The sequence below is a fragment of the Pseudophryne corroboree genome, chromosome 7, assembly GCF_028390025.1.
Source record: "Pseudophryne corroboree isolate aPseCor3 chromosome 7, aPseCor3.hap2, whole genome shotgun sequence".
Lineage (NCBI taxonomy): Eukaryota > Metazoa > Chordata > Amphibia > Anura > Myobatrachidae > Pseudophryne > Pseudophryne corroboree.
In genome coordinates this window covers 487224221-487244789 of record NC_086450.1, presented here as the reverse complement: position 1 = coordinate 487244789, position 20569 = coordinate 487224221, and the positions used below count along the sequence as shown (strand labels likewise).

At 43.0% G+C, this 20569-nt stretch overlaps 1 protein-coding gene across 3 annotated transcripts in view; it reads left to right on the top strand.

The window, feature by feature from the left end:
* Nucleotides 1–20569, top strand: part of LOC134945683 (uncharacterized) — a 115484-nt gene that overhangs the window by 54462 nt on the left and 40453 nt on the right. For 2 of the 3 annotated variants that reach the window (XM_063935124.1, XM_063935123.1), the window contains exons 2-4: nucleotides 13118–13270; nucleotides 14939–14961; nucleotides 18190–18433. In XM_063935124.1, the coding sequence (XP_063791194.1) occupies nucleotides 13210–13270; nucleotides 14939–14961; nucleotides 18190–18433 (328 nt within the window). In that variant the 5' untranslated portion in view covers nucleotides 13118–13209. Of the gene's footprint in view, nucleotides 1–8965; nucleotides 9056–13117; nucleotides 13271–14938; nucleotides 14962–18189; nucleotides 18434–20569 lie in introns of those variants that run through there. The other variant, XM_063935125.1, reaches the window with a different exon arrangement.

Genomic DNA, 20569 nt, shown 5'->3' with positions numbered 1-20569 from the left:
CCTCCCCCCCCCCCTCCCTCCAGTCATCAGCAGCATTGTTCTCTAGCCAGCACTTGCTACTGTGTGCTGGCTGGGTTGTGGTGCTGCAGCCTCGTCTGCCTGTGCAATGTGGTGGGGAGAGCAACCATACTGGTAACCCCCCCTGTGGATTCTCCCCTGGATGAGGGTCCCAATAGCGCCCCCAAATCTGTGTCAGTGCTGCTTAGCGGCGCTGACACAGATTTATTTTCCACATCATTTGCAAAAGGGGGCGTGATGACACATACCATGATTAGGCCGCACCCCTGAACCCCACATATGGCTGGGCCCTCCATAGCTCTCTACACCCCTGAACATAGGAACTAGCTATAGTATATCAGCATATGCAGTATTGTCTGCTGATTTGTGCAGACAGTTGTAGTGATGGCTGCTATATGGGCTCCGACATGATGCCCTGATATTACTGGTGGGCATCACAAAGGAACCTGCAGGAATCTGTCTTTGAAGGTATTTAAGGTAATGTTTTGTCTATGCTAAGAATCCCTGATGAAAGTTAATGATGTAACTGAAACGCTGGAACTGATACAGGGGTAAATTTAATTTTGCATCAAAAATGAATGCGGCCATTGCACTCTCCCAATTGTCGTGCTACCCAATAAAAATAAAAAAAGCAATATTTTTTCTTCAAAAAACAAGGTACATGTAAAAATAAAACAGCCTGTACCATAAAAAACTGCCAAATTAATATTGGACAACAAAATTAATATATTTTACTGTCCAAATGGTTACTTTTCCGGTTTTAAGAACAGTTGAAAAATTATAGTAACCTTTTTTTTTTTTGCAATGCAAATAAATACTGTAGTTATTTTGGTATCCGTTCAGATGGTCGACCATGTTATGGTAGACAGTCATTAGGTCGACATTGACATGGTCAACATGAACACATGGTCGACACATGAAAATGGTCGACACATGAAAGGTCGCCACATGAAAAGGTCGACAGGAGTTTTTTCACTTTTTTTCTTTTGGGGAACTTTTCCATACTTTACGATCCACGTGGACTACGATTGGAACGGTAATCTGTGCCGAGCGAAGCGGTAGCAGAGCGAAGGCACCATGCCCGAAGCACTAATTGGGGTTCCCAGTCACTTTACGCAAAAAACGACACCAAAAAAAGTTTCAAAACTCATGTCGACCTTTTCATGTGTCGACCATTCTGATGTGTCGGCCATGTGTCCATGTCAACCATGTCAATGTCGACCAATAGTGGTCGACCTAATGACTGTCGACCATAACATGGTCGACCATTCATACCGGAACCGTTATTTTTAGGGGTGCATAAACATGCCTGGAAGCTGATTGTTTTGTATTTTTTAAGCAACCTTAATTTTTTTTACAAAACACCGTTTTGTCCCACTTGCAATGTTAAAAACACCTGTCCCACCCATACAGCACCCCCAAATAGCTGTCCCACACCCTTTAACCCATTATTGATCACTTTCCAGAATATCACCCCAATAATGAAATGTAATTATTACTAGTGATGAGCACCGGAAATTTTTCGGGTTTTGTGTTTTGGTTTTAGGTTCGGTTCCACGGCCGTGTTTTGGGTTCGAACGCGTTTTGGCAAAACCTCACCGAATTTTTTTTGTCGGATTCGGGTGTGTTTTGGATTCGGGTGTTTTTTTCAAAAAACCCTAAAAAACAGCTTAAATCATAGAATTTGGGGGTCATTTTGATCCCAAAGTATTATTAACCTCAATAACCATAATTTCCACTCATTTTCAGTCTATTCTGGACACCTCACACCTCACAATATTATTTTTAGTCCTAAAATTTGCACCGAGGTCGCTGGATGGCTAAGCTAAGTGACCCAAGTGGCCGACACAAACACCTGGCCCATCTAGGAGTGGCACTGCAGTGTCACGCAGGATGGCCCTTCCAAAAAACACTCCCCAAACAGCACATGACGCAAAGAAAAAAAGAGGCGCAATGAGGTAGCTGTGTGAGTAAGCTAAGCGACCCTAGTGGCCGACACAAACACCTGGCCCATCTAGGAGTGGCACTGCAGTGTCACGCAGGATGGCCCTTCCAAAAAACACCCCCCAAACAGCACATGACGCAAAGAAAAATGAAAGAAAAAAGAGGTGCAAGATGGAATTGTCCTTGGGCCCTCCCACCCACCCTTATGTTGTATAAACAGGACATGCACACTTTAACCAACCCATCATTTCAGTGACAGGGTCTGCCACACGACTGTGACTGAAATGACGGGTTGGTTTGGACCCCCACCAAAAAAGAAGCAATTAATCTCTCCTTGCACAAACTGGCTCTACAGAGGCAAGATGTCCACCTCATCATCATCCTCCGATATATCACCGTGTACATCCCCCTCCTCACAGATTATCAATTCGTCCCCACTGGAATCCACCATCTCAGCTCCCTGTGTACTTTGTGGAGGCAATTGCTGCTGGTCAATGTCTCCACGGAGGAATTGATTATAATTCATTTTAATGAACATCATCTTCTCCACATTTTCTGGATGTAACCTCGTACGCCGATTGCTGACAAGGTGAGCGGCGGCACTAAACACTCTTTCGGAGTACACACTTGTGGGAGGGCAACTTAGGTAGAATAAAGCCAGTTTGTGCAAGGGCCTCCAAATTGCCTCTTTTTCCTGCCAGTATAAGTACGGACTGTCTGACGTGCCTACTTGGATGCGGTCACTCATATAATCCTCCACCATTCTTTCAATGGGGAGAGAATCATATGCAGTGACAGTAGACGACATGTCCGTAATCGTTGTCAGGTCCTTCTGTCCGGACCAGATGTCAGCATCAGCAGTCGCTCCAGACTGCCCTGCATCACCGCCAGCGGGTGGGCTCGGAATTCTGAGCTTTTTCCTCGCACCCCCAGTTGCGGGAGAATGTGAAGGAGGAGATGTTGACAGGTCGCGTTCCGCTTGACTTGACAATTTTGTCACCAGCAGTTCTTTGAACCCCAGCAGACTTGTGTCTGCCGGAAAGAGAGATCCAAGGTAGGTTTTAAATCTAGGATCGAGCACGGTGGCCAAAATGTAGTGCTCTGATTTCAACAGATTGACCACCCGTGAATCCTTGTTAAGCGAATTAAGGGCTCCATCCACAAGTCCCACATGCCTAGCGGAATCGCTCTGTGTTAGCTCCTCCTTCAATGTCTCCAGCTTCTTCGGCAAAAGCCTGATGAGGGGAATGACCTGACTCAGGCTGGCAGTGTCTGAACTGACTTCACGTGTGGCAAGTTCAAAAGGTTGCAGAACCTTGCACAACGTTGAAATCATTCTCCACTGCGCTTGAGACAGGTGCATTCCACCTCCTATATCGTGCTCAGTTGTATAGGCTTGAATGGCCTTTTGCTGCTCCTCCAACCTCTGAAGCATATAGAGGGTTGAATTCCACCTCGTTACCACTTCTTGCTTCAGATGATGGCAGGGCAGGTTCAGGCGTTTTTGGTGGTGCTCCAGTCTTCTGTACGTGGTGCCTGTACGCCGAAAGTGTCCCGCAATTCTTCTGGCCACCGACAGCATCTCTTGCACGCCCCTCTCGTTTTTTAAATAATTCTGCACCACCAAATTCAAGGTATGTGCAAAACATGGGACGTGCTGGAATTTGCCCAGATTTAATGCACACACAATATTGCTGGTGTTGTCCGATGCCACAAATCCACAGGAGAGTCCAATTGGGGTAAGCCATTCTGCGATGATCTTCCTCAGTTGCCGTCAGAGGTTTTTAGCTGTGTGCGTATTCTGGAAAGCGGTGATACAAAGCGTAGCCTGCCTAGGAAAGAGTTGGCGTTTGCGAGATGCTGCTACTGGTGCCGCCGCTGCTGTTCTTGCGGCGGGAGTCCATACATCTACCCAGTGGGCTGTCACAGTCATATAGTCCTGAGCCTGCCCTGCTCCACTTGTCCACATGTCCGTGGTTAAGTGGACATTGGGTACAACTGCATTTTTTAGGACACTGGTGAGTCTTTTTCTGAGGTCTGTGTACATTTTCGGTATCGCCTGCCTAGAGAAATGGAACCTAGATGGTATTTGGTACCGGGGACACAGTACCTCCAACAAGTCTCTAGTTGGCTCTGCAGTAATGATGGATACCGGAACCACGTTTCTCACCGCCCAGGATGCCAAGGCCTCAGTTATCCGCTTTGCAGCAGGATGACTGCTGTGATATTTCATCTTCCTCGCAAAGGACTGTTGGACAGTCAATTGCTTGGTGGAAGTAGTAAAAGTGGTCTTACGACTTCCCCTCTGGGATGACCATCAACTCCCAGCAGCAACAACAGCAGCGCCAGCAGCAGTAGGCGTTACACTCAAGGATGCATCGGAGGAATCCCAGGCAGGAGAGGACTCGTCAGAATTGCCAGTGACATGGCCTGCAGGACTATTGGCATTCCTGGGGAAGGAGGAAATTGACACTGAGGGAGTTGGTGGGGTGGTTTGCGTGAGCTTGGTTACAAGAGGAAGGGATTTACTGGTCAGTGGACTGCTTCCGCTGTCGCCCAAAGTTTTTGAACTTATCACTGACTTATGATGAATGCGCTGCAGGTGACGTATAAGGGAGGATGTTCCGAGGTGGTTAACGTCCTTACCCCTACTTATTACAGCTTGACAAAGGCAACACGCGGCTTGACACCTGTTGTCCGCATTTCTGTTGAAATACTTCCATACCGAAGAGCTGATTTTTTTGGTATTTTCACCAGGCATGTCAATGGCCATATTCCTCCCACGGACAACAGGTGTCTCCCCGGGTGCCTGACTTAAACAAACCACCTCACCATCAGAATCCTCCTTGTCAATTTCCTCCCCAGCGCCAGCAACACCCATATCCTCCTCATCCTGGTGTACTTCAACACTGACATCTTCAATCTGACTATCAGGAACTGGACTGCTGGTGCTCCTTCCAGCACTTGCAGGGGGCGTGCAAATGGTGGAAGTCGCATGCTCTTCACGTCCAGTGTTGGGAAGGTCAGGCATCGCAACCGACACAATTGGACTCTCCTTGTGGATTTGTGATTTCGAAGAACGCACAGTTCTTTGCTGTGCTTTTGCCAGCTTAAGTCTTTTCATTTTTCTAGCGAGAGGCTGAGTGCTTCCATCCTCATGAGAAGCTGAACCACTAGCCATGAACATAGGCCAGGGCCTCAGCCGTTCCTTGCCACTCCGTGTGGTAAATGGCATATTGGCAAGTTTACGCTTCTCCTCCGACGATTTTATTTTAGATTTTTGAGTCCTTTTTTTACTGATATTTTGTGTTTTGGATTTTACATGCTCTGTACTATGACATTGGGCATCGGCCTTGGCAGACGACGTTGCTGGCATTTCATCGTCTCGGCCATGACTAGTGGCAGCAGCTTCAGCACGAGGTGGAAGTGGATCTTGATCTTTCCCTAATTTTGGAACCTCAACATTTTTGTTCTCCATATTTTAATAGGCACAACTAAAAGGCACCTCAGGTAAACAATGGAGATGGATGGATACTAGTATACTTATGGATGACGAGTGACTGACGACACAGAGGTAGCTACAGCCGTGGACTACCGTACTGCGTCTGCTAATATAGAGATGATAATGATATAAAAAATATATATATATCACTACTGCAGGTATATATAATATATAATGACGGACCTGCTGGACACTGTCAGCAGACTGCTGAACTACTAGTATGAAGAAGATAGAAAAAAAAACCCCCACCACAGGTAGGTATACAATTATGGACGAGCACTGACGACACAGAGGTAGCCACAGCCGTGGACTACCGTACTGCGTCTGCTAATATAGAGATAATGATCTAAAAAATATATATATATCACTACTGCAGGTTTATATAATATATAATGACGGACCTGCTGGACGCTGTCAGCAGACTGCTGAACTACTAGTATGAAGAAGATAGAAAAAAAAAAACCCCACCACAGGTAGGTATACAATTATGGACGAGCACTGACGACACAGAGGTAGCTACAGCCGTGGACTACCGTACTGCGTCTGCTAATATAGAGATGATAAAGATGATAGAGATGAACAAAAAAAATATAACACTACTGCAGGTAAATATTTATATAATATAATGAATGACGGACCTGCTGGACACTGTCAGCAGAATGCGTTTATAGAATAAAAAAAAAAAACACCACAGGAGTGTTTGTTTAACTTTTTCAGGCAGACAATATACTGGTGGTCAGTGGTCACACTTACAGCAAGTGTGCACTGTACTCCTGCTATAACTGCTCCCCAGTCTCCCCCACAATAAAGCTGTGTGAGCAGCACTGGCAGTGAGCACTCAGCACAGTCAGATATAATACATACATAGATGATATATCATTATCATATTATCATGCAGCACACTGAGGCTGAGCACAGATATGGTATGTGCAGAGCCGGCCATAGGCATAGGCAAACTAGGCAATTGCCTAGGGCATTTGATATGCCTAGGGGCATCAGCAGCTTCTGCTGATTAAAATGATATGTGGCATGCCTATATTCTGTGTGTAGCATTTCATATGCAGATACAGCCACAGTCTCACACAGTATATAGGCATGCTGCATATCATTTTAACCAGCAGAAGCTGCTTGTGCATCCTAGCCGCATAGCAATGCAAATAAGATGCATGTTTATTAAAAAATTTGCCCGACGTTAGCATTGAGGCAAGATTTATGAGGACACATCTGTATTCAAGCAGAGGCAGAGGTCACAGTGTTAGTGGCAGTGTGAGTGCTGTGCGCATGTGAGTGGGTTGGTTGTGCAGTAGTGTTCGGAATATGTGTAAGGAGCATTATGTGTGTCATGTAAAAATTCATTAGTAATGTGCAACATATGTGTAAGGTGCACTATGTGTGTCATTATGTGTATAAGGGCATTAATAATGTGCGGCATATGTGTAACAGGGTACTATCGTATGTGTGTCATTATGTGTATAGGGGCACTAATAATGTGCAGCAAATGTGTAGGGGGCACTATGTGTGTCATGTGTATAAGGGCATTAATAATGTGCGGCATATGTGTAACAGGGTACTACTGTATGTGTGTCATTATGTGTATAGGGGCACAAATAATGTGCACAAATGTGTAGGGGGCACTATGTGTGTCATTATGTGTATAAGGGCATTAATAATATGCGGCATATGTGTAAGGGACATTACGTGTAAAAGAGCATTAATAAAGGTTGTCATAATATGTAAGGCGCATTATGTTTATAAGGACATTAATAATGTGTCTCATATGTGTAAGGGGCATTACTGTGTGACATTATGTGTATAAGGTGCTCTACTATGTGGCGTTGCGTATAGAAAGGGCACTACTGTGTCATCTAATGTGAAAAAAGAGCAATAGGGTGTGGTGTAATGTGAATAAGGAGCAAGTCAGTGTGATGTAATGTGAATAAGGGCTCTACTGAGAGGAGTAACGTTTATATGGTAAAGTGATACTACTGTGGGATGTAATATGAATTTTGGACACTATCGCATTATCAAATGTGAATAAAGTGCAGTACTGTGTGGTGTAATTGGAATTGGGGTTACTTTTGTGTGGCCATGCCCCTTGCCAGCAAAAACACACCCCTTTTTGGGCTGTGCGCCAAATGTGCGAACTGTTCCTATTTAAAATATAGGAGGTACAAACCTCAAAATAAGGACTGCTATGGATGAGGGGTGATGGTGCTGGGAAAGAGGTGCTAGGTCAGAGGCGGAACCAGCGGTGGTGCTAGGGGGCACCAGCCAAAATCTTGCCTAGGGCATCATATTGGCTAGGGCCGGCTCTGGGTATGTGACTGTGTATCGTTTTTTTTCAGGCAGAGAACCGATTAAAATTAAACTGGTGGTCACACTATCAGCAAAACTCTGCTGCACTGTACTGAGTACTCCTCCTAATGCTCCCCAAATTAGTAAATCAACTCAAGTGTCTCTGACTCTCTAATCTAATCTAAACGGAGAGGACGCCAGCCACGTCCTCTCCCTATCAATCTCAAAGCACGTGTGAAAATGGCGGCGACGCGCGGCTCCTTATATAGAATCCGAGTCTCGCGAGAATCCGACAGCGGGATGATGACGTTCGGGCGCGCTCGGTTTAACCGAGCAAGGCGGGAGGATCCGAGCCTGCTCGGACCCGTGAAAAAAAAGCTGAAGTTCGGGCGGGTTCGGATTCAGAGGAACCGAACCCGCTCATCTCTACTAATTACCCGTCCATACTTACATTATTCTGGCGTTAGTAGTTCATAGTGACCACATATGTACAACAGTCAGCCGTCTGTGTGTAGACGCTCCGTATTAAACAGTCTGCGTTAGCATTCAGTAACTCACAGTTCATCCTGCAGGCAGTGACATACACAGCAGCCGCAGTATCTGCCCAGAAGCCGACAGTAACCATGTCAACAATAATAATGTCGGCACCACAATGTTGACAGCAGTGTCAGCATGGTTCTAACTATTAACAGGTACAACGTCAACATCCTGAAAATGTCAACATGTTGACAGTGTCAACAAATGAACTGCCATCATGTGATATGCCGACCTGTTGATAATGTCAACCATTAGGGTTAGGTGTTACCGGGAAGGTTGGATTAGGCTCCGGGATGTGTGGGGGGAGGTTAGGGTTAGGAACTAGGGGGGTAATTCCAAGTTGATCGCAGCAGGAATTCTGTTAGCAATTGGGCAAAACCATGTGCACTGCAGGGGAGGCAGATGTAACATGTGCAGAGATAGTTAGATTTGGGTGTGGTGTGTTCAATCTGCAATCTAATTTGCAGTGTAAAAATAAAGCAGCCAGTATTTACCCTGCACAGAAATAAAATAACCCACCCAAATCTAACTCTCTCTGCACATGTTATATCTGCCCCCCCTGCAGTGCACATGGTTTTGTCCAACTGCTAAAACATTTCCTGCTGCAATCAATTTGGAATTACCCCCTAGGGGGAGGATTAGGGATAAGAGTTTTAGTACTCACTGGAATGCCGCCGCAGAGACACGCCACCTGAACTCATCTTCAGGTTACTATTGGGACACTAAAGAAGACACTGGAGACTCTGCAGCTGCGAGCAGGTAAGACACCGCTAGATCACTAGGGATTTTTTGTCGACAGTTCATCATGTTGACATTTTAATTACAGTATATAGATATGCTGAGAATGCTGTTGACAGTTTGGCTATGTCGGCTTTCTCATGTCAACAGGATAACTGTCTACCAATAAAACCCAACCCAGCATGCTGCTGCCCTGGGGGTCTTAGCAGGTTGCTTGGTGGGCTCATGAGTGGTAGAATAACCTAATAATGACTCTGGAGACTAATCTAAAGATTGCACTTTTTATACACTGGACACTGTATGGAATACAGTATTAATAGTTAACACTATGGATGGTCTAGGGTAAACTGATTCAAACATGTAAATAATATAAATAACATAAGTGGTCAGGAAAAGGTAAAAAATTCCATAATAATTCCCCACCCCAGATTGCCTATGTAATTTATAGTCATAGTTTTCTTGTTTTGCTTATTTGTTTATGTACTTTATTAGGCGCAGCAGAAACCTTGTGGTGCTATATAAATAAACATTAATAATAATAATAATAATAATGCTGATTGATCCCAGTAAACTGACTTGCAAGTAGACTCAAAATGCAGATTCTGGCATATCCAGAGGAACTGGACCCACTCCCCTGTAGCTTAAATAACCAGCCCCCTTCTCTGGGAGTCCAGAGATATCTGCATACACAGAATAAGTACAACAGATCGGACATGAGGGTATTCTCACTCTCTGTATAACGGCTGGGTGTGTAATTCACACATATGTAATAACCTGGCTCCCTTTCAGGACCAGGATGATTACATTTTGTAACGTCATTGTGGACAGTTCAATCCTTGATACTTTTGGCTCTATCCTAACAAGGCATATGCTTGTAGTATACACTATACAATTATCTGGCAAACACTGGAAACGGACAAAAGCTGACGTTCACACAAATTGGTTAAATCCGTGATTTAACCAATTTGTCTGGACAAATATTGTCTATTTCCCAGTGTTTGGGAGCAAATGGCCGACTGTCATTTGTGCCAATCCATTACCAGATTTGTATTCCAACCAGCCAGATCTGGCAGATTATCTGCCAGATAAGTGTATAGTGTATGCCAAGAAGAGTCCCAGAAGTTCCATGTCAGAGGTAATCATAGGCACTGCCACCGAGAGGGTGGGAGGCATCGGGTACTAATTGCCTGGTGGAGGTTCTGGGGGATCCCAGGTCCACCGCAAACATCCTGATTCCCCCTCCCCCCCCCTCCCTCCAGTCATCAGCAGCATTGTTCTCTAGCCAGCACTTGCTACTGTGTGCTGGCTGGGTTGTGGTGCTGCAGCCTCGTCTGCCTGTGCAATGTGGTGGGGAGAGCAACCATACTGGTAACCCCCCCTGTGGATTCTCCCCTGGATGAGGGTCCCAATAGCGCCCCCAAATCTGTGTCAGTGCTGCTTAGCGGCGCTGACACAGATTTATTTTCCACATCATTTGCAAAAGGGGGCGTGATGACACATACCATGATTAGGCCGCACCCCTGAACCCCACATATGGCTGGGCCCTCCATAGCTCTCTACACCCCTGAACATAGGAACTAGCTATAGTATATCAGCATATGCAGTATTGTCTGCTGATTTGTGCAGACAGTTGTAGTGATGGCTGCTATATGGGCTCCGACATGATGCCCTGATATTACTGGTGGGCATCACAAAGGAACCTGCAGGAATCTGTCTTTGAAGGTATTTAAGGTAATGTTTTGTCTATGCTAAGAATCCCTGATGAAAGTTAATGATGTAACTGAAACGCTGGAACTGATACAGGGGTAAATTTAATTTTGCATCAAAAATGAATGCGGCCATTGCACTCTCCCAATTGTCGTGCTACCCAATAAAAATAAAAAAAGCAATATTTTTTCTTCAAAAAACAAGGTACATGTAAAAATAAAACAGCCTGTACTATAAAAAAAACTGCCAAGTTAATATTGGACAACAAAATTAATATATTTTACTGTCCAAATGGTTACTTTTCCAGTTTTAAGAACAGTTGAAAAATTATAGAAACTTTTTTTTTTTTTTTTTTGCAATGCAAATAAAATACTGTAGTTATTTTGGTATCCGTTCAGATGGTCGGCCATGTTATGGTCGATAGTCATTAGGTCGACCACTATTCATCGACATTGACATGGCCGACACATGAAAGGTCGACACATGAAAAGGTTGGCATGAGTTTTTTAACTTTTTTTCTTTTGGGAACTTTTCCATACTTCACGATCCACGTGGACTACGATTGGAACGGTAATCTGTGCCGAGCGAAGCGGAGGCACCATGCCCGAAGCATGGCGAGCGAAGAGAGCCATGCGAGGGGACGCGGTGCAATAATTGGGGTTCCCAGTCACTTTACGCAAAAAACGACACCAGAAAAAGTTTTTAAAAAATCATGTCGACCTTTTCATGTGTCGGCCTTTCATGTGTCGACCATTATGATGTGTCGACCATGTGTCCAAGTCAATGTCGACCAATAGTGGTCAACCTAATGACTGTCGACCATAACATGGTCGACCATTCATACCGGAACCGTTATTTTTAGGGGTGCGTAAACATGCTTTGGAAGCTGATTGTTTTGTATTTTTTAAGCAACCTTAATTTTTTTTTACAAAACACCATTTTGTCCCACTTGCAATGTTAAAAACACCTGTCCCACCCATACAGCACCCCCAAATAGCTGTCCCACACCCTTTAACCCATTATTGATCACTTTCCAGAATATCACCCCAATAATGAAATGTCATTATTACCCTAATTAAGCTACTTAAAAACTTCTTATTGCATAATTAATCATTAGGCGGATGTGCCAGAGGTCTGAACTAAGGGCCTAATTCAGACCTAATTGCTAGGCTGCGTTTTCGTACAGCCTGCAATCAGGTCTAAACTGCGCATGCGTATGCACCGCAATGCACAGATGTGTCGCACGGGTACAAAGCGGATCGCCGCTCAGCTACGGGTTTGTGCAAAGAATCCATTCGCACTGGCGATCACAAGGAGATTGACAGGAAGAAGGCGTTCGTGGGTGGCAACTGACCGTTTTTCAGGGAGTGGTTGGAAAAACGCAGGCGTGCCTAAGCGTTCGTAGGGAGGGTGTCTGACGTCAATTCTGGTCCCGGACAGGCTGATGTGATCGCAGCGGCTGAGTAAGTCCTGGGCTACTCAGAGACTGCACAAGATATGTTATCACAGCTCTGCTACACATGCGATCGCACACTTGCACAGCTAAAATACACTCCCCTATGGGCGGCGACTATGCAAACGCAGGACTGCAAAAAAACCCTAGCGAGTGAACAGGTCTGAATTACGCCCTAAGACCTGACAATTTCCCCCAGTTTTGCACATGCTCTGGGGCTGCAAGAAAAAAAGCTGTGTTAAATCCTATTAAAATTACCGCGGCTACAATTCTCGCGGTTCACTGAATAGGAAAAACCTCGCTGCCAGCCGCAATTTCATGCCATGTGATGAAAAATAAATTAAATATACCCGACGGTCTCTGCACTGTTTATCTATTGATGTCTTTAGAATTAGAATTGCTGCAGACGGCACCTTGTTGCTCACTGGTTGTTTGTAGAGTTCATAGATCCGTTTTCTTTTTTTTAAATAATAATAATACTAATACTAATATATACAGTATACTATATATAAAATCGATAAATTGATAGGTGGGTGGCGGGACTCCATAAGAATAAAGCAGTCAAAGCAGTTTGACATTAAATCATTGTTTTATCTCTCTTTATTCCGGCGGGTTTTTTTTTAAGAATAATGATGTTTATCCTGAAGAAAGTGCTGGAATAAAGAGCGATGAAGCATTGATTTAATGTCAAACTGCTTTGACTGCTTTATTCTTATGGAGTCCCACCACTCATGATTACACATTTATCTGCATCCGCTGATTTATACAGAGGGCAACTGGTATATATATATATATATATATATATATATATATATGCTCTGCCGTATCTCCCAATCTCCGTGAATTGGTTTTTCAGACGTTGGCAGGCGCCAATTATCTCTTGCAGCCACATATCCTCACAAGATCCCGCATTCCAATTTCAGAATGAAGAAGACAATAATGTTATAGGGAGGAAGAGGGGACGCAGGACGTGAGAGCGGGAGTTCCGTCACTCTGACATCGTATTCTGGAGGAGATGGAGAGAGAAATGTGCAATAAACTCACCCAGATCAGGGAGATCCTGGAAAGTACCAATGGTGAGTACAGTATAACCACCACTCACTTTATTCTCCCTACAAAACAACCGTCTCCGGATGATAGGTCGTCAGTAATGATGTCAACAGTCAATAGGTCGACCCATATAGTTGACATGCATTAGGTCGACACGTACAAAAGGCTGACGTGGTCAATACGTCGACATGTAAAAGGTCAACAGTGCTTAAGGTCGACAGGTACAAGAGATCGACAGATTCAAATGAACTTTACAGTCCATTTGAAGTACGACTGGACGTTGCCGGAAGCATGACGAGTGATGTGAGCCATGCAAGGGGGCGAGGTACACCAAGTGGGGTCACGTGTCACATACAAAGTGACACAAAAAATGCAAAAAGACAACCACCGCGTTGACCTTTTTTCAGTGTCTACCTTTTCACTGTTGACCTATTGACACTGTCAACTTTTTGACCATGTCAGTCATGTGCTTGTCGATCATATGGGGTCAACCTAGGGACATTTACTGCACAGAAAACACCAGATTAAAAACAGAAGTGGATGATTTCTGCAGGTCATAGAAATACATGGTAATGGGAACTACTGCATAAAACAATTGTATAGGACATATAGTAAATAATTGGGGTGGTGTACTAGTGATACCAAACAAAGCGACGTTTTAAGATTCCCATTATCCCTGGCCACTGATTGCAGTTATCACACTACAGTAAGTTATCACACTATAGTAAGTTATCACACTACAGTAAGTTATCACACTATAGTAAGTTATCACACTACAGTAAGTTTTCACACTATACTAAGTTATCACACTATACTAAGTTATCACACTATACTAAGTTATCACATTATAGTAAGTTATCACACTATACTAAGTTATCACACTATACTAAGTTATCACATTATAGTAAGTTATCACACTATACTAAGTTATCACACTATACTAAGTTATCACACTACAGTAAGTTATCACACTATAGTAAGTTATCACACTACAGTAAGTTATCACACTATACTAAGTTATCACACTATACTAAGTTATCACACTATACTAAGTTATCACATTATAGTAAGTTATCACACTATACTAAGTTATCACACTATACTAAGTTATCACACTACAGTAAGTTATCACACTACAGTAAGTTATCACACTATAGTAAGTTATCACACTACAGTAAGTTATCACACTATAGTAAGTTATCACACTACAGTAATTTATCACACTACAGTAACTTATCACACTACAGTAATTTATCACACTACAGTAAGTTATCACACTATAGTAAGTTATCACACTACAGTAAGTTATCACACTATAGTAAGTTATCACACTACAGTAAGTTATCACACTATAGTAAGTTATCACACTATAGTAAGTTATCACACTACAGTAAGTTATCACACTACAGTAAGTTATCACACTTCAGTAAGTTATCACACTATAGTAAGTTATCACACTACAGTAAGTTATCACACTATAGTAAGTTATCACACTACAGTAACTTATCACACTACAGTAAGTTATCACACTACAGTAACTTATCACACTACAGTAAGACCCCCAGTAATTGCAAATAACAATACCTGGTAACGTTACACGCTGATCTGAAAATAACAAAAATTACAATTTCATATCAGAAAATACTGTTAAAGCCTTATATCTACTTACTCTGTTTGTTTTACCTGATTTACAGAACCTGGGAAGGGGACAGATTCGGTAAGAAGTGTTTTTAAATGTTGTACATTTCCTGATCTGTAAGTACGTCATTTGTTTCAAAGCAATATTGTTCAATAAGAAAATCATCACCTGGATATTTACAGCTTAGTCCTAAACTTACAACAAACAACACTGTATAATTCTCACTCTGCATTTTTTTAAATAAAAAAATAGAATAAACTTTTTATGAACGTACACAATAAATAAATATTAAAAAAAAAAAAGATTTTAATAATAAAGCATTTGTTTTTGCCTGGGACGGAGCCAGAAATGAGTAGATAGCAGTAATATTTATATTATCCCAGGATTTAGGAATTACTAGATTTAGTTTTTATCACCTGGCAGATGTTGGTCACTGATTAAAAATTTTCAGTTCTTTCAATAGTTTATTTAAAGCTAAATGTAACTTTGTAAATTATTAATTTCTCTTAACCGCAAGTTCGAGCGATGTACCATTGCCACATCCAAAAAAAGTGCTTTTGTTGATCCCGTACCTAGTTTTATGGGACTGAGAAGAGATTTCCAATGGCGAAATAATGAGTGTGCAATATCTGCACTGGGATTATAGGCACTGATGCGCATTTAAGTGATGTTGGGGCTTGGGGATGGGGGAGGTGCTCCAAATAAAATAATACAATAGATTATCAGCCTGATAGACCAACATGATGTGTAAATGGTGGGAGTTGAAATGCCCTGGATGATGAACCCACGTGTGTGTACTACTGTACGGCTGTGGCTCTCACAGATATGCGTGACCCTTATACTGCCATAAAGTACTGCACTATTTAGATTATCTGCAATTATCTGCACCACTGGACCTTGTGTCTGCTTATGTCACGCGCAGAACGTCCAAGGGACCATGGCCACCTGTGTCAATGGAACTACATGCTAGAATTCTCTCAGTGTAATGGTACATTTCACAATACAAGTTAAACAACAAATGCCAAAGACAGTGGTAGAGATGGAAATTGATTTATGAACAAAGAAAGATATTTGTAATCAGTATTCACATCATTACTCAGAGCTATTGGAGAACCTGCTTCTTCCAGGTTCTCCAGCTTACCTGACGTTATCATATCATCACAGCATGACTTCATCATACCATCACATCATTACACCATATCATCTACTAACATCACACCTTCACATCATCACACCGTGACATCATTTCACCATTATATCTTCTCACCATGACACCTTCACATCATCACACCATTACACCGTGACATCATCTCACCATCACATCTTCTCACCATGACACCATCACATCATCACACCATTATACCATGACATCATCTCACCATCATAACTTCTCACCATGATATCATCACATCATCACACCATTACACTGTGACATCATCTCACCATGACACCATTACATCATCACACCATTACACCGTGACATCATCTCACCATCATATCTTCTCACCATGACACCATCATATCATCACACCATTACACAGTGACATCATCTCACCATGAGATGTTCTCACCATGACACCATCACACCATTACACCGTGACATCATCTCACCATCATATCTTCTCACCATGAGACCATCACATCATCACACCATTACACCATGACATCATCTCACCATCATATCTTCTCACCATGACACCATCACATCATCACACCGACATCATCTCACCATCATATCTTCTCACCATGACACCATCACATCATTACACCATTACACCGTGACATCATCTCACCATCATATCTTCTCACCATTACACTGTGACATCATCTCACCATCAGATCTTCTCACCCTGACACCATCACATCATCACACCATTACACCTTGACATCATCTCACCATCATATCTTCTCACCATGACACCATCACATCATCACACCATTATACCATGACATCATCTCACCATCATATCTTCTCATCATGACACCATCATATCATCACACCATTAAACCTTGACATCATCTCACCATCATATCTTCTCACCATGACACCATCACATCATCACACCATTACACCTTGACATCATCTCACCATCATATCTTCTCACCATGACACCATCACATCATCACATCATCACACCAACATCATCTCACCATCATATCTTCTCACCATGACACCATCACATCTTTACACCATTACACCGTGACATCATCTCACCATCATATCTTCTCACCATGACACAATCACACTGCTCTTGTCACATGCAGCCTTGTTATCACTAACACAATAATGAGTACAAAGGTTGCTTCCTCCAAAAGGCTCAACACACACACACACACACACACACACACACACACACACACACACACACACACACTCATGATATATCTATCGAAGAATATATTAACACCAACCAAATCAATTAGGAAATCAAAATAGAATATACTAAGGTACTCAGACCTAGTTAGCTAAGCCTATGAAATTAGATTATGTTTGAACTTGATGATGTCTGTTTAGGGCAAAAATTAAATGAAAAATGACACAATATATTATGGAAAGTGCACTTGAAACTTAAACAGGGGGACCACCATACTAATAATGTGCTCTTCTGTGCTTCTGTTATACAGAAGTCATTATTTTTGCCAAAATTTAAAACATACTGGACAAATAAAAAATAAAGGTAAATTGTTTAGATGTGACTCATGAAGGATGTCCCAATGTTATTTAAAACAAATGAGAATCCAACACACAGTCATAGGATAAGGTTACCATACATGGCAATACCCAAGCTTTTCATGTCAGCCAAGACATGCTGGGATTAGTGGTGCACCATGTAAAAATGTTTAGCTTTTTATTTTATTACCCCCCTTCACACACACACACACACACACACACACACACACACACACACACACACACACACACACACACACACACACACACACACACATGAATGTGGTAAGAGCCCTAGTGCCAGGGAGTACCTTTGTTTGTAGGCCCAATGCCTCTGCCGACCGGTATAGAGCTGGATGCCACTCGGACCATAGAAGGGCCATAATCCACCCTTTGCTGGCACTGCCATCCAAACATTTCAGATCATGATGTCCCAACAAGTTGTCCAGATTCTAGCACTAGGGATGTAAGCAGGGAAAGCAGGAGCAGGACATGATCACACTGTGGTTGTCACTCACGCCTGCTAGTCTCAGGGTCAATTTTTTCCATGTTCTTGTGTACGTTGCATGCTAACATTGGCCGCCAGCCTTTCCGCAGTGCTGTTATCTTGTATCTCCACGTTCTTCACCATACAGGGTCACACCATTGGGATAGTCTCTGCACTGGAAGAGAAGAACGTCAAGTGGCTCCGTACGGCGCTGAGCGCAAAGTATTTCTCTGGTCTAGTGAAGAAGGTCACGTTTCTCAGCGTCTCTGATATGAAAGGAAGTAAATTAGAAAAGAGCATCAGTAAATTCACCCTCTGCATCTACGTGACCAATGACCGTAAATGGAAATCTGGCATTTCAGCTTCCGAGACAGAACTGCTACCTATATTAGGTGAGAGACGAACGTCCTGAGACAGAGGTGGAGCTGCTGCATCAGCTCTTGCGTCTGTTGCAGACGTTATTGGAGGTATAATATAAACATGCTGGTATCAGCCTTACCCTTGTGCACTAGCGTGTGCCTGAGTGTGCAAGGACCAAAGCGCCCACTTTCTGCTCTCTCTATGGGGTCTAGTTACTAAGCCAGGGACGGAGATAAAGTACCAGCCAATCAGCTCCCAACTGTCATTTTTCAAACTCAGCCTGTGACATGGCAGTTAGGAGCTGATTGGCTGGACTCCTATATACTGTACCTCAGCCGGTGACTTTGGAGACGCCACCATTGGCACACCAGTGTGCACACCAACAACCCTTGTACAGTACCAACCCTATTGTAGGTTCAGCATCTCTGTCTGCACATAACGTCTGCGCAAGCAGCGACGTGTCTGAGAACGCAGCCGCTGTCACTGACGCTTCAGCCAGACTCCCATAACAATCCCCACCAGACAGACTTTCTTGCGCTCGATTCAGGCCACCTCCCAGTCACCACCCAGGAACGGCCATCACTTTGCCGCCACATTTCTGACCCTGTCTGAGCCGTACGCACACATTGTCATTGCATGTGGCTCTGAATGAGGCTCCAGAGAGGTTGTAGATTAGAATTTATGAAACATAGGCACACACAATGTCACTGGGGTAAGGCTTAGTATAGATGGTGAAAACATGAGTAAGATATCGGCAATCTAACACCATTACCACACTTACATTATATATATATATATATATATATATATATGTAGTGACAAGGATCACATATACAGGTTGAGTCTCCCTTATCCAAAATGCTTGGGACCAGAGGTATTTTGGAAATGGGATTTTTCCGTATTTTGGAATAATTGCATACCATAATGAGATATCATGGTGATGGGACCTAAATCTAAGCACAGAATGCATTTATGTTACATATACACCTTATACACCCAGCCTGGAGGTCATTTTAGCCAATATTTTTTATATCTTTGTGCATTAAACAAAGTGTGTGTACATTCACACAATTCATTTATGTTTCATATACACCTTATACACACAGCCTGAAGGTCATTTAATACAATATTTTTAATAACTTTGTGTATTAAACAAAGTTTGTGTACATTGAGCCATCAAAAAACAAAGGTTTCACTATCTCACTCTCACTCAAAAAAGTCCGTATTTCGGAATATTCCGTATTTCGGAATATTTGGATATGGGATACTCAACCTGTTCCAGGTAAAAGTCCACACTGCAGGTTTATTTTCCACAGATTTCCCACAGGTAGGCAATTCACACCTGAGCATAAGCAGTTACCAGCAAGTCACAGGTTGCTGAATAGTTCACAGCAGTTCTTAGCAAACATAGAGTAAATTCTCCAGAGACCATTGATCCAGGACCCTCAACAGAAGTCACTCCCTTGGCCTATCGCCTGGGCGACTAGTTCACCATCAGGAGCATTGTCTCTTGCATCTGAAACCATTTTAACAGCAGGCTGACGGTTGTCTGCAATCATGCTTGCTGTTGCTCAGACTTGATCAAACTGAATACCTGGACTGGATTCCACACCCTGATGTTCCACAACGATGTCAGCTACAGTATGTTTATACCGTGTCCAATGCAAAGCAGAACACTAACCGGAGACAGTACGGACGTTCCCTCACTCATGCTTAATCCCAGTTAGAGGTGATCCTAATGCAGCTGTATTCTAGGGGGGAAACTGAAATAGTTTTTAATAAGAGGGGTCTAAAGTGGGAAGATGTCGTACTCCTTAGTGGTTATGTGATAGCCGGGCAGCGGCCGATCCATCAGTCATATTAAAAAGCATTGTCACGCCAGGCTTTCTCATGACATAAAAAAGCAGTTTATTCACAGTTCAGACAGGGTTATCACGACAGTAACATTTAACTCCTTGTTCTCCTCTCCAGCACAATATTCATATGGGTTACATCAAGTTACATCTCCTTTCATTTGCTTCACGGGCAATAACAGCATTTACAGTGATGTGTCAGCATTACAGTACAGTACATACCAGCGCAGTCTCTGGGAATCAGTAGTGCGGCTTCCGCAAACTGAGATTAATTTCAGTGTGCTCTCCCCCATTCGCTAGGGGCTCTATCTAAAC